This window comes from Artemia franciscana, chromosome 6 (assembly GCF_032884065.1).
Source record: "Artemia franciscana chromosome 6, ASM3288406v1, whole genome shotgun sequence".
Lineage (NCBI taxonomy): Eukaryota > Metazoa > Arthropoda > Branchiopoda > Anostraca > Artemiidae > Artemia > Artemia franciscana.
Window position 1 is genome coordinate 29085792 of NC_088868.1, and position 20335 is coordinate 29106126.

At 34.1% G+C, this 20335-nt stretch overlaps 1 protein-coding gene across 1 annotated transcript in view; it reads left to right on the forward strand.

Annotated features, from left to right (window-relative positions):
• The window catches only part of LOC136028284 (MLX-interacting protein-like), a gene marked incomplete in the record, with an annotated part of 87271 nt that overhangs the window by 56763 nt on the left and 10173 nt on the right, over positions 1-20335 (forward strand). The window contains 5 exon segments of the mRNA XM_065706029.1: positions 2152-2456; positions 5066-5220; positions 7009-7256; positions 13367-13501; positions 17226-17353. Of these exon segments, the coding sequence (XP_065562101.1) occupies positions 2152-2456; positions 5066-5220; positions 7009-7256; positions 13367-13501; positions 17226-17353 (971 nt within the window).

The window sequence follows — 20335 nt, forward strand, 5'->3', positions numbered from 1 at the left end:
GGAGTCTGATGCTGTCCCCCAATTCTGTAATGAAATAATCAACAACTTTAAAGATGAATGTACTGCAAACAGCCTCCAAATCAACGAAGGAAAGACTAAAATCCTTCGCTTTAATCCCCTGAAGAGAGACTTTGTGTGCACTCCTCCTCCTTATCCTAGTGAATCTTCGGCAGTAGTGCTTGGTGTCAAGTTTAGCATCGACTGCTCTTTCAGCCTTCATGTCGGTACAATTATCAAAAAGGCAAATAGTGCGATGCGGACACTTATACTAATGCGTCGGTTTGGTTTCTCAGTGGCACAACTAAGGATAGACTATCTCACTTACATTTGACCAATTTTAGAGTATGCATGTCCCGTATGGGGCCCACAAGTCAATAACACTATTTACCTAAGTGACCAGCTTGAGTCAATACAAAAAAGAGCAGTCAAAGTAATATTGTGCGATGCTTTTACTGAATATAAGTTAGCATTATCCACTTTACAAATTCCCTCTCTTCAAGAGCGTCGTCTCAGTTTGATCCTTGAATTTGGCCAATATCTTCTCAGAAGTGATAAATACAGATCGATACTACCACCAGTTTCAGTGAAACATCGAAGCACTAGGTTGAAGAAAATTGACAGATTAGCAGCACCTCCTTCACGCACAAATCGTTTTTCTAACTCATTCATCCCTTTCTTTGTATCAAAGTATAACAATTGTTGATTTTATCCTATTTGTCTTCTGATTTTTTTGTCGTTTGAATTAATCCTTTTTTTTGTAAGCACAAGCGCCATTTAGTTTTATGACTACGAGAAATTGTGCAAATAAAACCGATTCAATTCGATTCTAAATATAGGTTGGGGGGCAAAAGAGTCTTGGGGTGGCAAAGGCCCTCCCTGTATCACCCCCGAGTAACGCCACTAGTGTACCTGTGGCGTTACCTCAAGACTATGAGAATTTGAAGTGTATGAAATATAGTAGGGATGTTTAAAGTTGACTTGATGAGTCAGTATTTCCTTCATTATGTTGTGCTCGAAAAAAAAAACCTCGCGTTTTGTTAGTCGTGGCGATGCGAATTTCAGCCTAAAATAATCTAGACAATAGGTGAAAACTTTTTTGCGACGATCTGAAGAACTTCGGGTGATTTGCTTACATCTACTGTTACCACCGAAAATTTCTAGGTTCTCATGACACTCTTGGTCAATTTGATATTAAAGGGAGCATGGGTAGTGTCTTATTTTTCGTATGATTATTCATTATAATCTACAGTATAGTAACGCCTTTGAGGATAAATTGCCTATAAAGTTGATAATTAGACTTATATATTATATTCAATTAATTAAACTAAGGATAATTGTATTATCTAGTTGCTAGTGCTAGTAACATGCCCAGAAATTGATCACGCCACAAAATTTTTTGCAAAAAAAGAGGTTTTAAGATAAGGTAGCATCTATTTCCAAAACGATATCAAAACTCTTAATTTCAACAAACAACAATAAGCAAATCCTTTGGTGAAATGTGTCGACGCGCATCAGTGTTGTCAGATACCTAAAATTACCAATATAAAATCTAAAAGAAAAATATAGCATATAAAATAGCGCGTAATAAATGGGGTTTTGGTCATGTTTGAAAGTTGAAGATTACTATTCATATCAATTTACGATAAAGATCATTGCGAGGAATGCAAAGTAAAAATCATCAGAGGCAGCTTATAGTGAATACAAAAATTAATAAAATAAACTTTAAACAATAAATTGTAAAATAGAAAAGGAGAGGTTTAATCTATCTGTTTGACTGTTGATTGTCCCAATTTACAATAAAAATTACCGTGAAATTTCCAGTGTAAGACTTATCAGAGACAGATTGATTATTGTCCTTCACCCTTCTGATTCACAAGGAGTCTCCTTTAATCCCTTAGTTCTCTCCTAGAATCATTTTCCCTGCTAGAATTATTCATTGATTGATTGTTCAATATGATATCTGTTCGTTAGAGAATTCATCTACTCATTTACAACAGTATTTGCTATATTTATGGTTGGTTTGATCATTCGTTTCAATTTATGTTCGTTTTGGGTTTAATTCTTTGATACTCATTTCGTAGATTCTAGACATTTTTATTATTATAATGTTTTCATCAAAATTAACTCCTTAAAACTGTTTGTGCTTTTCAGTTGCGTCAACGATCTCGTTCACGGAGTGGATCTTCGAAGCCCCCCGATTTTCAAAGGGCTGCCTCTAGTTCTTCGCTAAAATTTTCAGAGCTTGAAAACCCTCCTAGTCAACAGCCAACTACTGTGCAAGGGTTTGTGCCATTTTCGAAGTCATCAAATCAAAAACAGTATCAGCGTAGGGATGAATCACATCCATTCGTGAGTCAAATGAATCAACATGAACCACATCCATTACAAAAAATGCATACAGAAATGCATTCAAGTCAAGAAGAGTGGCATAGTCAGACTATAAATTTGATTAAAGGGTATTTTTACTTTATCATCATCATACCTGCTCATCAAGGAGGGGCAAAGCACCCCCAGACAACCCAATGGCCTGTTAAAAAACCTGTAAGCAAAATCTAAAGCCAAGATGTGACAGAAGACAGTAAATTATCTCCTCCCCCCCTCCCCCTCCAAAGGAACACCCTGGGAAGAAGAAAAAATCCTTAAACCTGCTTTAAAAAAACGCGTAGATATTGTAACTTTCTTTCAAATGACCCCTTAAAAAGGTCTATATTATGCTCCAGTACCCTGCTAGGGGTGAAAAGAAAAAGAAAAAAGAGGATACGTCAGTGTTGCCTTTGCGAAAAAGTGATTTTCTTTCTTGTTGGAGGCGAGGGGTTGTAAGTTTCTTGTATGGGGTTGTCGGCAATGGTAACTCCAATTGTGTACTTCTCCTTTCGATTCGCGTTTAGGCTATTTTTTTAAATGCCCACAATTTTTTTTTCAAAGTCGCTTTCTACTATTATGACAAATCGATATAATAGCTACCATTCCTGAACTAGCCGTAAGTGATAGTTTTTTCTCAGTAGCCATTTTTTTTAACACGCTTTTTAATTTTTGTTACTATGGGCCGTGGTTTGTTCTATACTAGGCTACCCTTATTGGAGGAACTATAACACTCTTGGGGATTATTCCCCTCAAACTCAGTCTAAGAGCGCCTAGAAAAATTAACAAAGGGGAATGTTTTAGAATAATTGGGGCTGAAAGGTTTTTTTAACATTTGACCCTGCTCCTTCTTCCACTTTCAAGAAATAACGACGAAGACCACACTGCCTTTCCATCACTAACATCAAAAATAAGAAGAACAATAGGGAACTCTTTTCGTAAGACAGTGGAAATCTAATTTGAATGAATATTTCGGCCCTATGTCAAAGGGCCGTCCTCAGCGAAACATAAATATACAAAAGAAGAAAAATGTACAACATACGATCAATAAAACTAAATTTATTTTTTTTTAAACAGTCCTAGCATCCTTACTTCAGCCTTCTTCTTTCATATTTTATGTTTTGCTGAGGACGGGCCCTGGACATAGGGCCGAAATTTTCATTCAAATTAGATTTCCACTGTCTTACTAAAAGATTCCTCTATTGCTCTTCTGGTTTTTGATTTTTGTGCACTTCGAAGAATCTTTTCAGACCCTGAAACTGACCTGTACTCTTACTGCATGGTGAATACTATAATATGTTGTCCCCTGAAAACCATGCCAGTGTACAGTTAGAATATTTAGAACCTTTTAGGTTCAAAGATACTATCTTCCAGTATCTTTGAAGAAAAATATTTTTCTCTTTATTTCATTTTTTCGTCTGTTAGGGGAAAAGGCAGTATGGTTTTCACAACTATTTAAATCCCACTTTATCACAATCATCACCAGTTACATTTTATTACTAGTATGGGCGGACTAGCAAAACTGAGCCGAGATTCAGGCCGTAAAGGCTCATTGCCCCCAAACTAGTTTTAAACCCCCAATCTCAAAGATAAATTTTTGGAAATAAAGTTCAAAAATTGCCCTTTTTTGTAGTTGATGCTGAAGAAATTTTAAGTAAAAATAACTTAATTTTAGCCTCTACAAACAGCTTTCTGTTCGATAGGCCACAACTCATCTTAAGTAGTGAAAAAATTATACAAATGTAGTTAATTAGATGATTAATGTTTCCTTACAAAAGGAATCTCTCCTTACAGGAATGTTTAGGAGAATCTCTCAAAAAAAGCAAGTAAATAAAAGAATTAATACTCAATAGTGAAAAAAATTCTTTGTCCAATTTTGGTGTTAATTTCTATTTTTGAGGGAATATGTTTTTCCAGTGTACAACTTTTAACACTTAATCTAGGTCTTTAAAGCTAAAATTTAAAAAAAATAAAGAAACTATTCAGTGAAGGTAATCCATTTTGGCTTCTATAAGGCTCGTATGTGACTTCAATACCTTTAAAAATATATAATTTTTTAATGCACAAAGTAATAAACTAAATCATAATCAAGGACTTCAACGCTAAAACGTGAAAAACTTCGCTGAGAAGTGGACTTAATCTAAATGGCTTCTAAGCGGCTCATATAATGGTGATACTAAATAAACAACCTTTTAAAGGTACCAAATTTTTCCTGAAAAATTCATCGTATCTGTAGACTCTATAGATACTATATATATTATTGACTATCGATACTATAGACTCTATATAACCAAGGGGGCAAAAACTTCTAGCGTTAAATTTTTGCGACCTGATTTTAAGATCAATGCTTGGATCAACGCATATTTGAAATGGATCTTACGCAACTTGATGTGCCTGCTTTGAGTCTTTTGGGAATTGTCCAGATTATTTGGTGTCACGCGAAGGGAACTTTCGAGGACTTTTAAGGTATCGTGTAAATAGTGGTGGCATCGCTTCAGATTAACGTTTAGTTATATACTCTAAATAGTTTAATCTAAATATTTAAACTATAGACTCTTAGCATATATGTCCCCGATTTTTTAAATTAAGAATAAAAGCGAAAAGCTGAAGAAAATGGTAGGCAGAAAGATAGACGCAAACGAGTGGAAATTTCATTTTTTTTTCTCTGGAAATTTTTCTTTTTCTAGAATTTTTTTCTTCTTAGGACATCGATTCAGAATCAACATCCCGCTCATTCAATAGCAACCCCTCATTTGACAACAATATCTCCTACACAGATTTCTCAGGGCCATATGAGGATACATCAGTCACCTCCCGAAGACTGCAAAGAGAGTACAGTCTTAGATTTGCTGACTTTAGGTAAGAACAAATCCTTTAATAGACGAATTTACCTAATCCAACATATTATTAATCTAATTAATTTATGCTACATTATAAATCCTGTATACTACATTATATTATTATTATATAGATAGATAGACAGATAAGTATATTTCAAAAGCCCAAGGACCATACACACACAAAAATATAAATAAATAACAAACAAGCAAGGAAATTAAACTACAGTACAAATTACAAGCACAGATGATCATAAAAACATTTTCTTCTTACTAAGGATTTATCTATATACACTCCCACTCGAAATATTGTGTTTTTTTTTTTTTTTTTTTTTTTTTTTCTTTTTTTTTTTTTTTTTTTTTTTTTTTTTTTTTTCCTATTCTGGATTGGAAGACAATTTGCCCTAAGCTGAATCCAACGACGCAGAATCCTTGCCGGTAAATTAAATTTAAATAAACTTCCTCTCCAAAAACTAGGTTTTGCCTGATTATAATGTTATAGAATCTAAAACCAGCCCTTGGCAATGCTGAATTTCCCGACTCTCTAATATAAATCGTACCTGGCTTTCTAAATCTGTTGTTATATCACTAGAACAAAGACCACTATTCCATAAGTAAGGCGTTCCTACTTTTTCTAGTAATGATTTAATTTGGGATGGCCTCGAGGTTTTTTCAGCCACTTTTCAATATCTGATCATACGCCGCTCTTACTAGTCTATCTTCATTACTCTTAATCAACGTTAACCAGAATCTAAGCATTAAATAGACCTACGTAGCTTTAAAGAAAACAGGGCCATATTACCTTTTAGAATTTGTGAATGACTTGTCTGATGTAGACCAAACACTCTTTTATAATACTGGAGCTGAAGGGACTCCAGTTGCTGCACCGTTTCTCCGCCCCATATTTCTGCTCCATATTCTATCATGGGTAAAATTTTTGTATTAAATATTCTTTTATGTATTTTTAGGTTTTTAATCTCTATTGTCGTCGGGTTTCTAAAAATCGTAGACATGACCACTCTACCTCTCTTAATTATTTGATCAATATGACTTCTTTGGCTTCTATCTTCCGATAAGAAAAAGCCTAAATGTTTTATTCTTTTACTTAAAATCAGTTTCTTATTATTAAATTTAAATCTATACTTTTCTTCACCACTTACACTCCTTTTTTTTTAAAAAATGACAACTTCTTTTTTTTCAGTATTCAGTCTTAATTTTTTATCTGCAAATATTTTATGAGATTCAAAAGCGTGTGCAGATCTTGAAGCTTATTAGTCACCAAAGCAATATCTTCTGCAAATAATAAAAAAGATAGTTTTTGAGTCCCTAGGCTAACTTTCGGAGCCCATCTATTCTCTAGAAGGTTAACAACATCATTTATAAAAATATTAAATAACTTAGCAGAAAAGGAGTTGTTTAGCCTCAATTAAAATTAATGATTTTTTAATTTACAACACTTTAGAAGATACTAGAGAAGCTTAGCATTTTCCTAATTTATAAATAAGAAAATAGTAAAAAGAAATTTCAGAAGTTTCATTGCATGCCTAAAGAATACAAGTATTGATGGTATCTCTTTTATGTTAATACGTGTTACCAGAGGCGTAGTTTCAACATTTTATTGGGGGGAAGAGGGGTCCATTTCTGGATAGTAATGGACATTGTCTATATGCTAATTTTTCTCTCTAAATTATTGGGGGGGGCTGCTTCTCACATTGAGGGACCTATTCACTGAAGCAAAGGAGCTAACATACATCTCCCCAAAAAACAGTTGACCTATTGTTCTATGGATAAAACTAGACATCATTTATAGGGACGGGATTACAATTGCAAGCTCAACCTTCCCAGAAACCTCAGCCTTCGCATCGCCGTCATCCATCTGCGCATGGAAGACCTGCAATAAGCCCCTCTAAAGTACCTGAAGTGGCTGTCCTCTCTTGTGCTAGAACACCGGTTGGCTTTAACGATTTTAGAAATTTGGATGCTGGAACTCAACCCATGGACGTTGATGTGGGTCCGAGTGTAAGGCGTGGCAGACCGATAGAAGATTCAAAGACAAAGGTGAATAATTTGCATTTTCTTTTGAATGATTGCATTGATCTGTTGATTTATTTGAATTAGTCTGTTGAATAGTCTGTTTATTAATTTAAACCTCACTGCAGAAAAATGCAAAACAAATAACTATTAATTTGGATATGGAATACTAAAGCTGCCACTTTTGTAGTAGCTGCTGCAGCTGCACAAAGCTGCTAAAGGAGTCAGAACGGTTGAAACTAAGGAGTCTTTGTTTTAACTTAGCGAGGAGTTGGTGATGCAAATCAACTCAGACTTCTGTGGCTTCTTGTTTTAAATATTTACCTAGAATAGTATTTATGAATGTAGTTAGGCTAAAGAAATACAAGAAAATTGAAAAGCTGGAGTTGAGTTTGGCATCAAAAATGTTAGGAGTTGGAATTGTACCGGTTGGAATTAGTTCGTAACATTGTACCGTTTGTATCGTTAGAATTGTACCGTTGGAAATGAGAGATAGGAATTGTACCTTCAACAATTATACTAAATGAATATCGATTCTGTTAAGCCTTCAACAGTTGTGGTTGTAGCAGTCGCTGCAACATAGTAAAGGACGAACTACGGCCCATTGTAACCAAAAAAAAGAAAAATACCGCAAAGTCCCAAAAAATAGTGTCGAATCGAAACATAAAGCACACCATTGGAATTGCCTTGACCGAAAACCGAAAACTTAAAGTGCCTTGGCTTGAACAACGAGGAAAAACACTTTTTTGCATCGGAAGTTAGAGTCAGAGTCGAACATTTATGTAATATGGTGGCTTGTACCCAAATGAACCCCCAAAGTGGAGCTTGCGTTGAGTAAAAATATACCCCTAAAACATACAAGCAAAAGAAATTGAAGTTTAAAGCTTAAGTAGGCAAAGGAAAGGGAAAACTTAGAAATAGGGCTATTGAGAAGAGAAAAATAGGAAACGCAGAGAGAAAACAAAATAAAGAAAATACAGTTAATATGAGGGGCGCCTAGAATTGTAAAAACAACATTGAATGTCATGATAAAGAGAACATATACTCGGATAGAATTAGCTAAGGCTCGAGGGCGAATTAGGGTGATAGGGAGCATTAATTCTATCCCGCTTAGGAGTGTAAATAAGAGGATACTAGCTCAATTACTTGTATGCTTTGTTAGAGACTATGGCTAACATTAGAACTAATGGTGATAGAGAGCTATTGTGACCTGATAGGCTTTATTTCTGTTAACTTTAATCTTTGCTTTTTAACAATATCTTCAAATGGTTTCTAATCATCCTAAAAGGCTAGTAGAATATATTAGAGATAGATCTGGGCAGATAAATGCAAAAATGAGGTTAATAGGGCCTGGGCAACGTCAAATGTTGAATCAACCTTTGATTGACTTTCCTGTTGAAATTTTTATGGAAGTTAACAGCAATAATGGCTTTATCAACTCACCGTATGTCTCTATCGTTTTATTTCTTTGCAATTCGTTCAATGCTGTCATTGTCAACCCCTCAAAATTTTGAGATTTCATTTCTCACGAAGGATTTTTACTTCAAAAGATTGAACGCACCTAGAAGATGGATTAGAAATACGTTGTTTCTGCTTAAACACACTTTGTTCTTTGTTTTCTTACAACCAATCAAAGTCGCCACTTTAAAAATATGAAGTATTTGTATGCTAATTCTGTGTTGCTTACTCACTTAGACTTAGAACCTCCTACGCCTGGGAGCACATAGGGCAGCGACGGTTGACCTCCAACTTGACCGATCTTGCGCCAAAGACCGAAGTTCATTGAAAGAGGTTTGGAACTCGTTGCTTCTTTCTCGAGGGATCGAACAAGTGTGCTGCGTTGTCTTCCACTCCTTCGAATGACGTGTAAGGTCCAACAACATAAATCGTGTGAGAGGCGTCCTTCGCTCTTGCGGGTCATATGCCCCCAGTACTTCCATCTTCTCATTCTGGTCTCGTCGTTCATCAGTAATTGTTTGGTATCAACCATAATCTGGGCATTCACTACTCTGTAGGTCCAATGTACCGCAAGGTATTGCTTAGCCCGAGAATATTCCAGTTTTTGCATAGTATTTCGACATTTTAAAATCTACGTCTTTAGCACTGATAAAGCACGATATTTTTCATCTTTTGTGCTAATAAATACTTTTCAGCAATATTAAATTTAAGTAAGACAAGTATTACCCGCAAACAAAAATCCATTATTATTTCATTGGACAATAAGATTACCATAAAAGTGATTACTTTTCTTCAGGCTACCAAAAAAAAACAAGGTCTTATTTTTAAAAGAGACTTAGCTTCTGGAATCCATATGAAAAAAAACTGGGCTCAGGTATCAAATAAACAAAATGGATCAGCAGGCTACGGATCTAAAGCACTAACCGAGCAGAGTTAAGAAAGTTGAGGGTGATTGGGGGTTGTAGATATCTTGTCTTGGGAGGAGGGGGAAGGGTCAAAAACTTGTTTTGTGGACCTCCACCAAGCTGTCTTCAGTGCAAAAAAAAAAGAAAGTAGAAAATCAAACCAAAGTTAGAAGTTAGTTTCTGTTCGTTTCTTTCTTTCTTTATTTTTGAGCACTGAAGATGGCTTGGTAGAGGCTCTTACTGAAATTTCTGCTTTTGTCCATTTTGCTTCTTTTCTGTCAACTCGCTGATATTACCATCATTTTCTCAGGTATTTAATTATATTTGTTTTTCTTGTTTGTCATACGTCATGAATTGCCAGATTTGTCTTAGAATCTAGTTTCCTTATATAGTGTCTGTATGCTAATTCTGTGTTGCTTATCCCGAGAATGTTGCTGTTTCCAGAAATACAACAAGATACAGATACAACGTTACTTCACCCCAAAACAACACATCTGTCTATATATATATATATATATATATATATATATATATATATATACTAGCTGTTGGGGTGGCGCTTCGCGCCACCCCAACACCTAGTTGGTGGGGGCGCTTCGCGCCCCCCCCAAGCCCCCCCGCGCGCGTAAGTCGTTACGCGCCATAATAGTTACGCGCCATTGTAGTTGTGTCCCTATGTCCCACCTGTGAATATAGATAGATATATATATATATATATATATATTTATATATATATATATATATATATATATATATATATATATATATATATGGTTTTAACTACGTAAAACTTGCGAATATACAACATTCTTTGCTGTCCCATTGTCTTTGCATATAAATAGATTGTCAGGTTTACCGACTCTTGAACATGCAACATATAATGGTCCATGGGAAAACAATCTGTATTCAGATCTATACCTCATGATTCTAATGATTGCCCTTGAGCTTTGTTGATGGTGATTGCTAATCGACCATTCCCTGTCCCGGTGTCCCGGTCGTCATTTACATCCCCCTGTTTCCCCCGGTGTCCCCGTTGTAGTTGTGTCCCTGTGTCCCGGTCGTCATTTATATTCCCTGTGTCCCGGTCGTCATTTGTATCCCGGTGTCCCGGTCTGTATATACATTCGTTTTTTAGTTTTGTTTTTCTCCTTTATTTTTTTCCTTTTTTTTTCTTTTTTAGCTTATTTAGATTTTTAGATTTTTTAGTTTTTTTATTAGTTTTTAGTTTTTTTTTCTTTTTAGTTTTTTTGTCCCGGTCGTCATTTATATCCCCCTGTTTCCCCCGGTGTCCCCGTTGTAGTTGTGTCCCTGTGTCCCGGTCGTCATTTATATTCCCTGTGTCCCGGTCGTCATTTGTATCCCGGTGTACCGGTCTGTATATACATTCCTTTTTTAGTTTTGTTTTTCTCCTTTATTTTTTTCCTTTTTTTTTCTTTTTTAGTTTATTTAGATTTTTAGATTTTTTAGTTTTTTTATTAGTTTTTAGTTTTTTTTTCTTTTTAGTTTTTTTGTAGTTTTTAACTTCTTTTTAGTTTTGTTAATTTTTTTTTTTACTTATGTCCTGGTCGTCATTCATACTCCCTGTGTCCCGGTGCTTCCCGGTGCTTTGTTGATTGCTAATCGAACATTCCTTTTGTCCTGGTCGCTTTCTCTTTGAGTTTCGTCATTTATTTTTTTCTTTTTTAGTTCTTTTAGTTTTTACCTTTTTTAGTTTTTTTTAGTTTTTTAGATGAAAATTTTTTTTAGTTTTTTCCTTTTTTTCTTTTTAGTTTTTTATTGGTTTTTACCTTTATTTTAGCTTATTTTTCAGTTTTTTCCTTTTTTTTAGTTTTTTTTTATTTTTTATTTTTTTTAGTTTTTTACCTTTTTTTAGTTTTTTTAGTTTTTTTAGTTTTTTAGCTTTTTTACTTTTTTTATTAGTTTTTAGTTTTTTTTTGTAGTTTTTGCCTTTTTTTAGTTTTTTCAGTTTTTTTTTTTAGTTTTTTAGTTTTTTTTTGTAGTTTTTGCCTTTTTTTAGTTTTTTTAGTTTTTTAGCTTTTTTATTTTTTTTATTAGTTTTTAGTTTTTTTTGTAGTTTTTGCCTTTTTTAGTTTTTTCAGTTTTGACGTCACCTGATCCAGTTTTTTCAGGTGACGTCACCTGACACATCCATCCACACATCCATCCACACATCCACAGACAGACAACTTATTTTTATATATATATATATATATATATATATATATATATATATATATTTAATGGTAATAATAGTTTGATTATTTGTCTATCACCGACAGTGCAAATACACCTAAAAATTGGAAGCTACGTCATTGATTATTATCTCTTTATTGTTATGATACCTTTTGAATTGATAGGAATTTTCGACACCCCAAATGAATCTGAGACGGATCAAATTTACAAATTACAACAACTGTATATAGGTATAACTGAAATTTTCTTATTAAAAACGGCACGATAATTCCTCGTTGAAAATTGGCATACATGGAAAAATCTGTTTCCCTCTCATAGCCTCCTTAATATTTTATATAAATCGTCGTCTGACTGAAATTAGAGACCCCTGAAGGGTGAAAGCCATGAGTATAAGTTGGAGGAGTTACAAAATACAATTTGTTTGCTAATAAATCAGTTTAAAGACATTCCTCCCGTTTGATAGCTGGCCTCTCGTATTCCCTAATTGCTTCGCATTGAATGCCGCGTAATGCGGTAGCAGCTACAATAATTTTTAAACAAGAGAATCCACCTTCGCTCTTTGATTACAGTTTGTTCAGTAAGATTGCTCGTATTAAAATAATTGTTCGTTTTCCGGTGGAAGAAAACTGTCTAGGTAGGTCACGACCTTAGGATCTTAATTAATTCTGGAAAAACATTTCAATAAGAATGCCTACGCAAATACTTAGACGTCTAGTACACTAATCGTTTTACTTTCGAGAGGGATTAAAATGAACTTAAAGGTATTTGGTGAAAAAGATTAAGGAACATTTTTCTTTTCACCGATCGAATCTTTGATCGCAAGGCCATCTCCGCGGTAAAGATAGAAAATAATTTATGTACCCTCTAATAAACACAGCAAACCAATATTAGCTTATTAGTAAATTTATGTAATTTGTCCCCCTCCTTCAAAAACTCCCTCTCCTCCATGCATAAACCTCCGATCTTAGACCACAATTTTACTTAAGTGCAAAATGCTGAAAGCACAATTGTGTTAGTTGAAAGAAGTCGGCGTCGTTAGCCAGTGTGTTCGGAATGGAGGCTATGGATTCTACCGACTGACTTTTCATTTTTGCTAACTGGTCTAGGTGGCATCGTTATTAAGATTACTTCATTTTCTTTATCGACGGACACTGATCTCCTCTTATTGATTTTTCCATTCATTAAATTTTCCATCTCATATTTCCATCAGCCCATATACTTCATAAATAAATAAAAAAGAAAAAAAAAAACAGCCCGTAGAATAAGAGGATTCACGCCACTATTTTACCAATTCAATTTTTTATTTTACCGCTTGGCTCAAAACATAGGATGGGGGCGTCCTCCCATACGTGACGACCCTGGGTCGAAGAGTTTTTCAGTGATCAAAATGGTCATTGTGCTGGCAATTGTCACAATAAGGAATATTATTTGGTCACTAGAAAAATCCTTTGATAAATATGATTTGATAAGATTTTACACTTTTTTTGCAAAGTTTTATCTGAAAGACAACTCATCAGTGAACATTTCTTCAATTTTTTTATATTTTGATTTATTTTGTTTATATTTTCTTTATTTTTGTAGATTGCTGAATTAACTAAGCAAAATGCGCCATGTGTTGATGCGAAGAAACGAGGAACTATGAAAAGTGGCTTTGACATTCTTCATACCCTGATTCCTGGTATTGGCAATCAACCACCCAATGGAAAAAACAGTGAGGTGAATTGACTTCTTTTCTGCTAAAGGCTTCTCTATTCTAGAAATGTATAGTCTCCTACAAAACCCATGTACACTAGAAATCATTTAATGGCTATTAGAATATATTCCACCTTCAAAACGTAATTATTAAAAAAAAATTGCCCAAAAAAACTTTTCAGAGATAGGTTAAGAGCCATATTTAAACCAAATATGAGCAAAAGAAGTTTTGAGAGTCATACACATATTCATTATAACTTTCGACTATTTTGAAAAAATGAACATCTTAATATTTGATCTGATGTCAAAGAGGGCTACTGGGAGGGGGGATAGACCGCCTTTCACTCTTAAATAGGGTATTAGAACTTTCAATAGAGTGAACTCTCTCCCAAGATTTCTCAAAGTTATACTTTCTTTTGTTAGTTGTTAATTTTTTTTTATTGAAGAAGAACAAGCAAAAAAAAGGTCTATTTTGTTTCGTTTTTTCTGCATTTAATCCTCTTCGTTTGTAAGGGAATATTTAAAGTTTGAGGCTCGTTGGGTTTCACACTGTCTAAGTAATTTTATCGCATTGGTTTACATAAGGTCTTATTGATGGATTTTTTTCTGTTTGATCAATTACAGACCATTCTGCATTTTTTTAGCCCCCTAATGTAAGCTTTTACGTAGTAATTGGAAAGTCTCGTTAGACTAGATTTATTTATTTTTTAGCTTTTTATTGCACTTGTCTCCTTCTTTGTTCACAACCTTACCTGCTTTAATTTCTGAAATGCTCATATATTGATCAGAAACATTCGACACCTTAAAGTGTATATAGGTCACTTGGATTCCTGTTTTGTAATAAAAGACACAGCTAGGGGGGGGGCTCCCAAGTTTCCAAGGGACCGGTACGCAGTCCTTTGGACTTTGGAAGTCTCAATTTAAATCGTGTGTTTGCATTTGCCGGCACATTGGACACATTTTGTCAGTACATTTTTTATATCCCCCCCTCTGAAAAAAATACAAAATCCTAGCTTCGTCCTTGTTTGTGATAATATCTTGTAGCAACGAATATTCAACTTTTTTGTCGCTCCCCCATTTTTTTAATCTTTTGTAGTCTTACTAAACATAGAGTCATTTTGACGAAACAAATTTCGAGATACCAGCCCTGAAATATTAAAAATCAGAACTTGAAAACCTACTGGGTTCGGGTTTCTTTTATTTTCCCTCAATCAGACTCCAGTGCCTTGATTTTGAGTAAAATAACTCCAATTCTTTGAGTTCAAAGTAACTTCAGCTTCTTTAGCTATAAATTGTTGCTGACTTTTGTTCCATCTCCATTTTTTTAGTCTCTTGTAATATTACTAAATATAGCTAGATCTACGTTGCAAAGGCAACGTGAGGTGCTGCGGCAATCTTTGTTCGACTTCGCCGAGTAAAGTGTTGCGAGAGGAACACTTTGGTTTTGTTTCCTCGCTTCGATTAAACGCTGAAATCGTTAATCTGTAAAGATCTGTAAATAAATAATAGGTACACCAACTCGCAAAAGTTGCAAACCCCTCATTGCAACTAGCCAAATTTGCAATCCCCTCATCACTGAAGATGATTTTAACCTAACAACCGATTATTACTTACAAGTCCCCTACATGTCTTACCGCTGGAACCAAATTGGGCTTACACCGGAAACAAATAATAGGTACACCAACTAGCAAAAGTTGCGAACCCCTCATTGCCGAAGATGGTTATGAGCTAACAGTCGACTGTTGCTTAAAACTCTCCTATATGTCTCACAATAGGTATCGGCCTATTTTTGGTTTCAGTGTGTATCTCATAAACGAATTTTTCTACCAAAAAATGGATGACATATACTTTGATCATCTCATCAAGAGCTATCGACTGCCGTTGAAAAAAATCTATCTGTTTTAGTTCAAAAGTTGACTTTTTTGCCGTAGGCCGAGTTTCTAACGTTATTACTTTGAAAGGAGCAAAGGATAAGCTCTAATTTCTTTAGCAATTAGAGAACTTTTAAGTTTAAGAGGTACATATGATACCATTTCTCTACCGCAATCCCAAGTGCGAAAAACCAAATGATATTTTCAGTTGAAATCACGAACAGAAATGGGTAGAAATAATAGATGGTAGCACTTTCGGTCCCCACTTTTTTGTTTCTGTAAATTTTTCTATTGATCATTCAAAGAAGATATATTGGTTGTGGGGCCGGGTAACTCCCGCATATATTTAAAACTTATAGATTTTAGTCCATCTTCAGTTCAAAACTGGTGCCTGTCTGCTTGCCTTCTGGAATGGAGCTTTCCACTCGAAAGCAGAAACATGGTTTGATGAAACGAAAGCTTGACTGCATAACTTCAGATAGTTCTCTCTGACATAGGCTTTAAAACTCCAAGTCACTTCAGACACTATAGGCTCTGGATCAAGGACAAATAAAAACCATCCTTTTTGGCCCCAAGCAAGAGCTCTACGAAGCTTTTTTTCCAAAATGTAAAGTCATTTTCATCAATTCGGCCTAAGGTCCACACTTTCCGTAAAAACTGCAGAGGTTAGACCCTTACCACTTTCTAGGAATAAGCTGAAATCGGGGTGCTAGGAAAAAGAAAAAAAAAACACCACAAAATCAGTGTTGCTGTCGCAACACAATTATATAATGTAATGTAATATAACGTAAATATAATGTATTAATATCATTACATACATTGTAACGTTACTAAATATAGAGCAATTTTGACAGAAACAATGTTGATATGCCAGTCCTGAAGTATTCAAAATGAAAATTTGAAAAGTTACTAGAGCCGGAGTTAGTTTATTTTCACCTAATCAGACTCCAAAACCCTTATTTTTAGTACATACCTCAAAATCTTTGGACTCAAACTTCTTTTGTAATAAATAATCACCAACTTTTTAGCCACTTGTAATATCACAAAATATAATATTGAACAATGTTATATAAATGATAAAAAAAATATTAGAGCAATATACATTAGAACCATCTTTAAGTCCCACTTTTCTTAATGCCTTGTAATATGACAAGATATATAGAATAAAGATTAATACCAACTTTATTTGTCCACCCCCCCCTTTTTTTTTTCTATCTCGTGTAATTTTACAAAACAGAAAGTCGTTTTGACAGGACAAATGTCGAAATGCCAGCCCTGAAATATTCAAATAAAGAATTCAAGAGCTACTGGAGTTGAAGTTCGTTTGTTTTCATCAAACCAGACTCCAAAGTCTTGATTTTGACCAATTCTTAATTTTCAACTTCAACTTTCTTTAATAATAGATTATCACCAACTTTTTATCCTCCCCCCCCCTCCTGTTTTTAATCTCTTGTAATATCGCGAAATACAGTATTGAAAAATGTTATTGAGATGACAAAATAAGAATATAGTGCAATAATTTAAATTAGTACCAACTTTTTAGTCCCCCACCCCGTTTTTCTTAATGCCTTATATTATCACAAAATATTATAGATAATAAAAAATGACTTACTAACAATATAAATTAATACCAACTTTTTAGTCCCTCCCCCTTTTCTTGATGTCTTGTGTTATCACAAAATAATATATTGAACAATAGCATTATAGATAATAAAAAAATACATTATAACAATATAGATTTTTTAGTCCCACCGCCCTTTTTTTAAATATCTTGTAATCTCATAAATATAATATAGGACAACAATATAACAATTGTTGAGCCATATTTTGAGCAATAGTCAACGCTGTTAAAGTTGTCATTTCGATATGTATTTTAGACCTCCAAAGCAGCGATGTTGCACAAGGGGGCCCAATATATTACGCAGCTTCGCATGGAAAGAGAGAAGCAACTCAAGGAAATTGAGCGACTCAAACGAGAACAAAAAGAACTCACCAGTGCCATTAGGTTTGTTATCGCCTTCTATCTTCTCTTTTTTTGTAAACAATTACGCACATTTACGAAAAACCATTTTTTGTAAACAATTACGCACATATGCGAGAAACCCGCTTTATTGCTGTTTTTGTTTTGTTTTTTTACAATTGCGCACATATCCGAAAAATTCGTTATTTTAACAATTACGCACAAATGCAAAAAGCCTGTTTTTTTTCTAGACAATTGCGCACATATGCAAAAAACCCGTGTTTATCATAGGCTTTGATAATTCTATTTTAAAATAGTTTCATTATAACTTATTTTTATTTTTTAATTATTTTTCACATATTTCATTTATTACGCCTGTTTTCAAATTTTCATTTGTTTAATTTTCACATGAAGCATTGAAACTCGAGTTAAATAAACGCATTTGAATTTGTATTAACACCGAACGTTTGCCGTAATTTGGCCATGATGTCATAAGAAGGAAGGTAAGAAAATATAACATGATCACGTGTGACTGCATGCATTTGGAGTTTTTAATTTGGGAAGTCTTGAAAAGTTTGTGGAAATTTATAAATGGAATAGTTTAGGTAATCGGCACTAGATTGGTGCCAAGATTGAAGTAGAATGGTATATTAGGATAGTTTTAGGCAGTTCGAAAGGGCTAATTGGCCAAAATCGAAATAGAATATGGCTAATTCGCCTATTTTAGGAGTTCAAATGGGCTAATTCGCCAATTCAGGGTAGTTCTCAAGAAAGAACAATTCCTCTCCAGTCATTGTTTTGCAAACAACCAAACATTGTTTTTTTGTTTTTTTTTATTATTTAGCTTAATTAGTTTTTTCTTTTAATAAAGGCTTCGGGACGTGAAGTCGAAATGTTCGGATTTCTTTATTGTTTAGTTTGTTGGTTTTTTTGTTTTTTTTTTCACTGGTTTTGAAATATCATACCCGTTTTCTCTCTATTTTTATTTGTTAAATTCTGTAAACGTAAAGGCAGTATTATCTAAGAAAATATAAGTGCAATATTTATTATATTTTTATTTGTTAAATTCTGTAAACGTAAAGGCAGTGTTGTCTAAGAAAATATAAGTGCAATATTTATAATATTTGAAAAATAGCTTTTTCTTCTCTCTCCTTTTTACTTAAGGAAATATATGGTTTGGTCTCGGGAATTTGGAACTAAAAAAAAAATCTTCCAAAGATTTTAGGAAAATCATCTTGACAACATATCCAACGTAGTTTTATTACCGAAACGTCTTTCTAACCCAATATTTGCAATCCATTATTGCACTTGCTGTTCTCTTTTTTTTTTTTTATAAGAAACGGTTGGTCCAGCCCACAAATAGTGCAAAACAAACAAATCAAATTCCCTCCCCTCTTTCATCATTGGGAGAAATTTCAGGATTCTTCCTGAAGAAGGATTTTTATCTTTTGGTGCATGAAACATTTTTGTTGCGATTTGCCCAAAGTTCAACTTTTTCTGTTCTATATCTTTTCTCTATAATTTTATGCAACCAAATGCCCCTGTAGTTTAATTATTCGTCTGACCATTCCAAGTATGCAAATAGAGGGTGGGGGTCCTTAACTTCTTTGATTTATGCAATTTATTGTTTTTATAGAATTTTTATATAATTAGCCTTTTTCTCTTTTTTGGGAAATTTGTCTCTCACTCAAAGTTGCATTTCAGTATATTTATTGATGATTCTTGCACATACTGAAAGCTGGTAAGTGACAGAGAATTGTAAAATGTCTGTTTTGTTGGCATATAAGTTGTTTTGGGGCTTTTAGAGAATGATATTGGTGTTTGATAGATGTGATAAATCAGTTTGATAAATGAGTCTTGGTTTCTTAATATTTCTCGCATTAAATGCTACACATGGTGGCAGAAAAAATTAAAATAAAGAGTTTTTCTTCCAGGGATTGCAATTTTGTTCGGTGAATATTGTTCGTAAGAAGATAAATTGTTCCGTTTCCAGTGTTAAATAGAGATCTTGGTAGGTCACGACTTCGGGTAAATTCACTTAGGGCTTTAGTTAATTGTGTAAAAACATTTTTCATATTGATGAGGTCACAAATACCCAGACATTCCATGCCCTAATGGTTTTATTTTCTACAGCTAATAAAATAAAACGAAATACTAGTTTTTTTTGTGTGAAATAGATTAGAAAAACTGTCTTTATTTTCACCGTTTGAAGCCCGGTCCATGGTGCTCATCTGTTAATCAGAAAGACAAATAAACTATTCAACAAGACACTGACTTTTAATTTAACATAACTATTTAAGACATTATTATTTCTCTTTTCAAACTTAGAGCCGATAAGAAATTAAAAATATGAAATCTAGGACTGATAAATCCGCTCTCATGATGATTTTTGATTTGTTTTTTGTCTCGATAATTTATCAATAATGAACTTGTGAAGCAGAAGTTTTTTTAGGGAATGAAGAATAACACATTCCCATCAAAAACAAAACAAAAACTGACTAACTATGTTATCAATATAGGAAATTATTGGACCAACAAATAAGAAAATAATTTACGATTTTAGGGAAGCAAGGACACATATTTTGAATTCGTGGTCTTTGGCTTTGACCTCTTGCTCAGGGTTTGTTTTTTAAGTGAAACTTTTTACGCTATCATGTTTAATAGTTTTATTTGGACAACACTTGATTTCCTCCCATTATTTTTGCTCTCATTGCACCCTACTACCCAGAGGATTTTCGCTAAAGTGTGGGTATGTAAGGGCTTCTGCTAGTCCCATGACCTGGAACGAACTAAATAGTGGTGATAGAAAAGTACAGAACTTGAAGGAAAGTATCCTGTTAGATTGGTTTCCAAAGTTTTATTATAGCCGTAAGATGCTGGAAAACTATAACCGGGTTAACTTTTATTCTGTCTTTGCTGATGGCTGCAGAGCACTTCTCAGCCGTTGATATGACCCCTTGCTCAAGGCTTCCCCTCACCCTTATTATCTTTATGGTCGTCCTGGCCGAGTGGGTTGGTGCGCCGGAT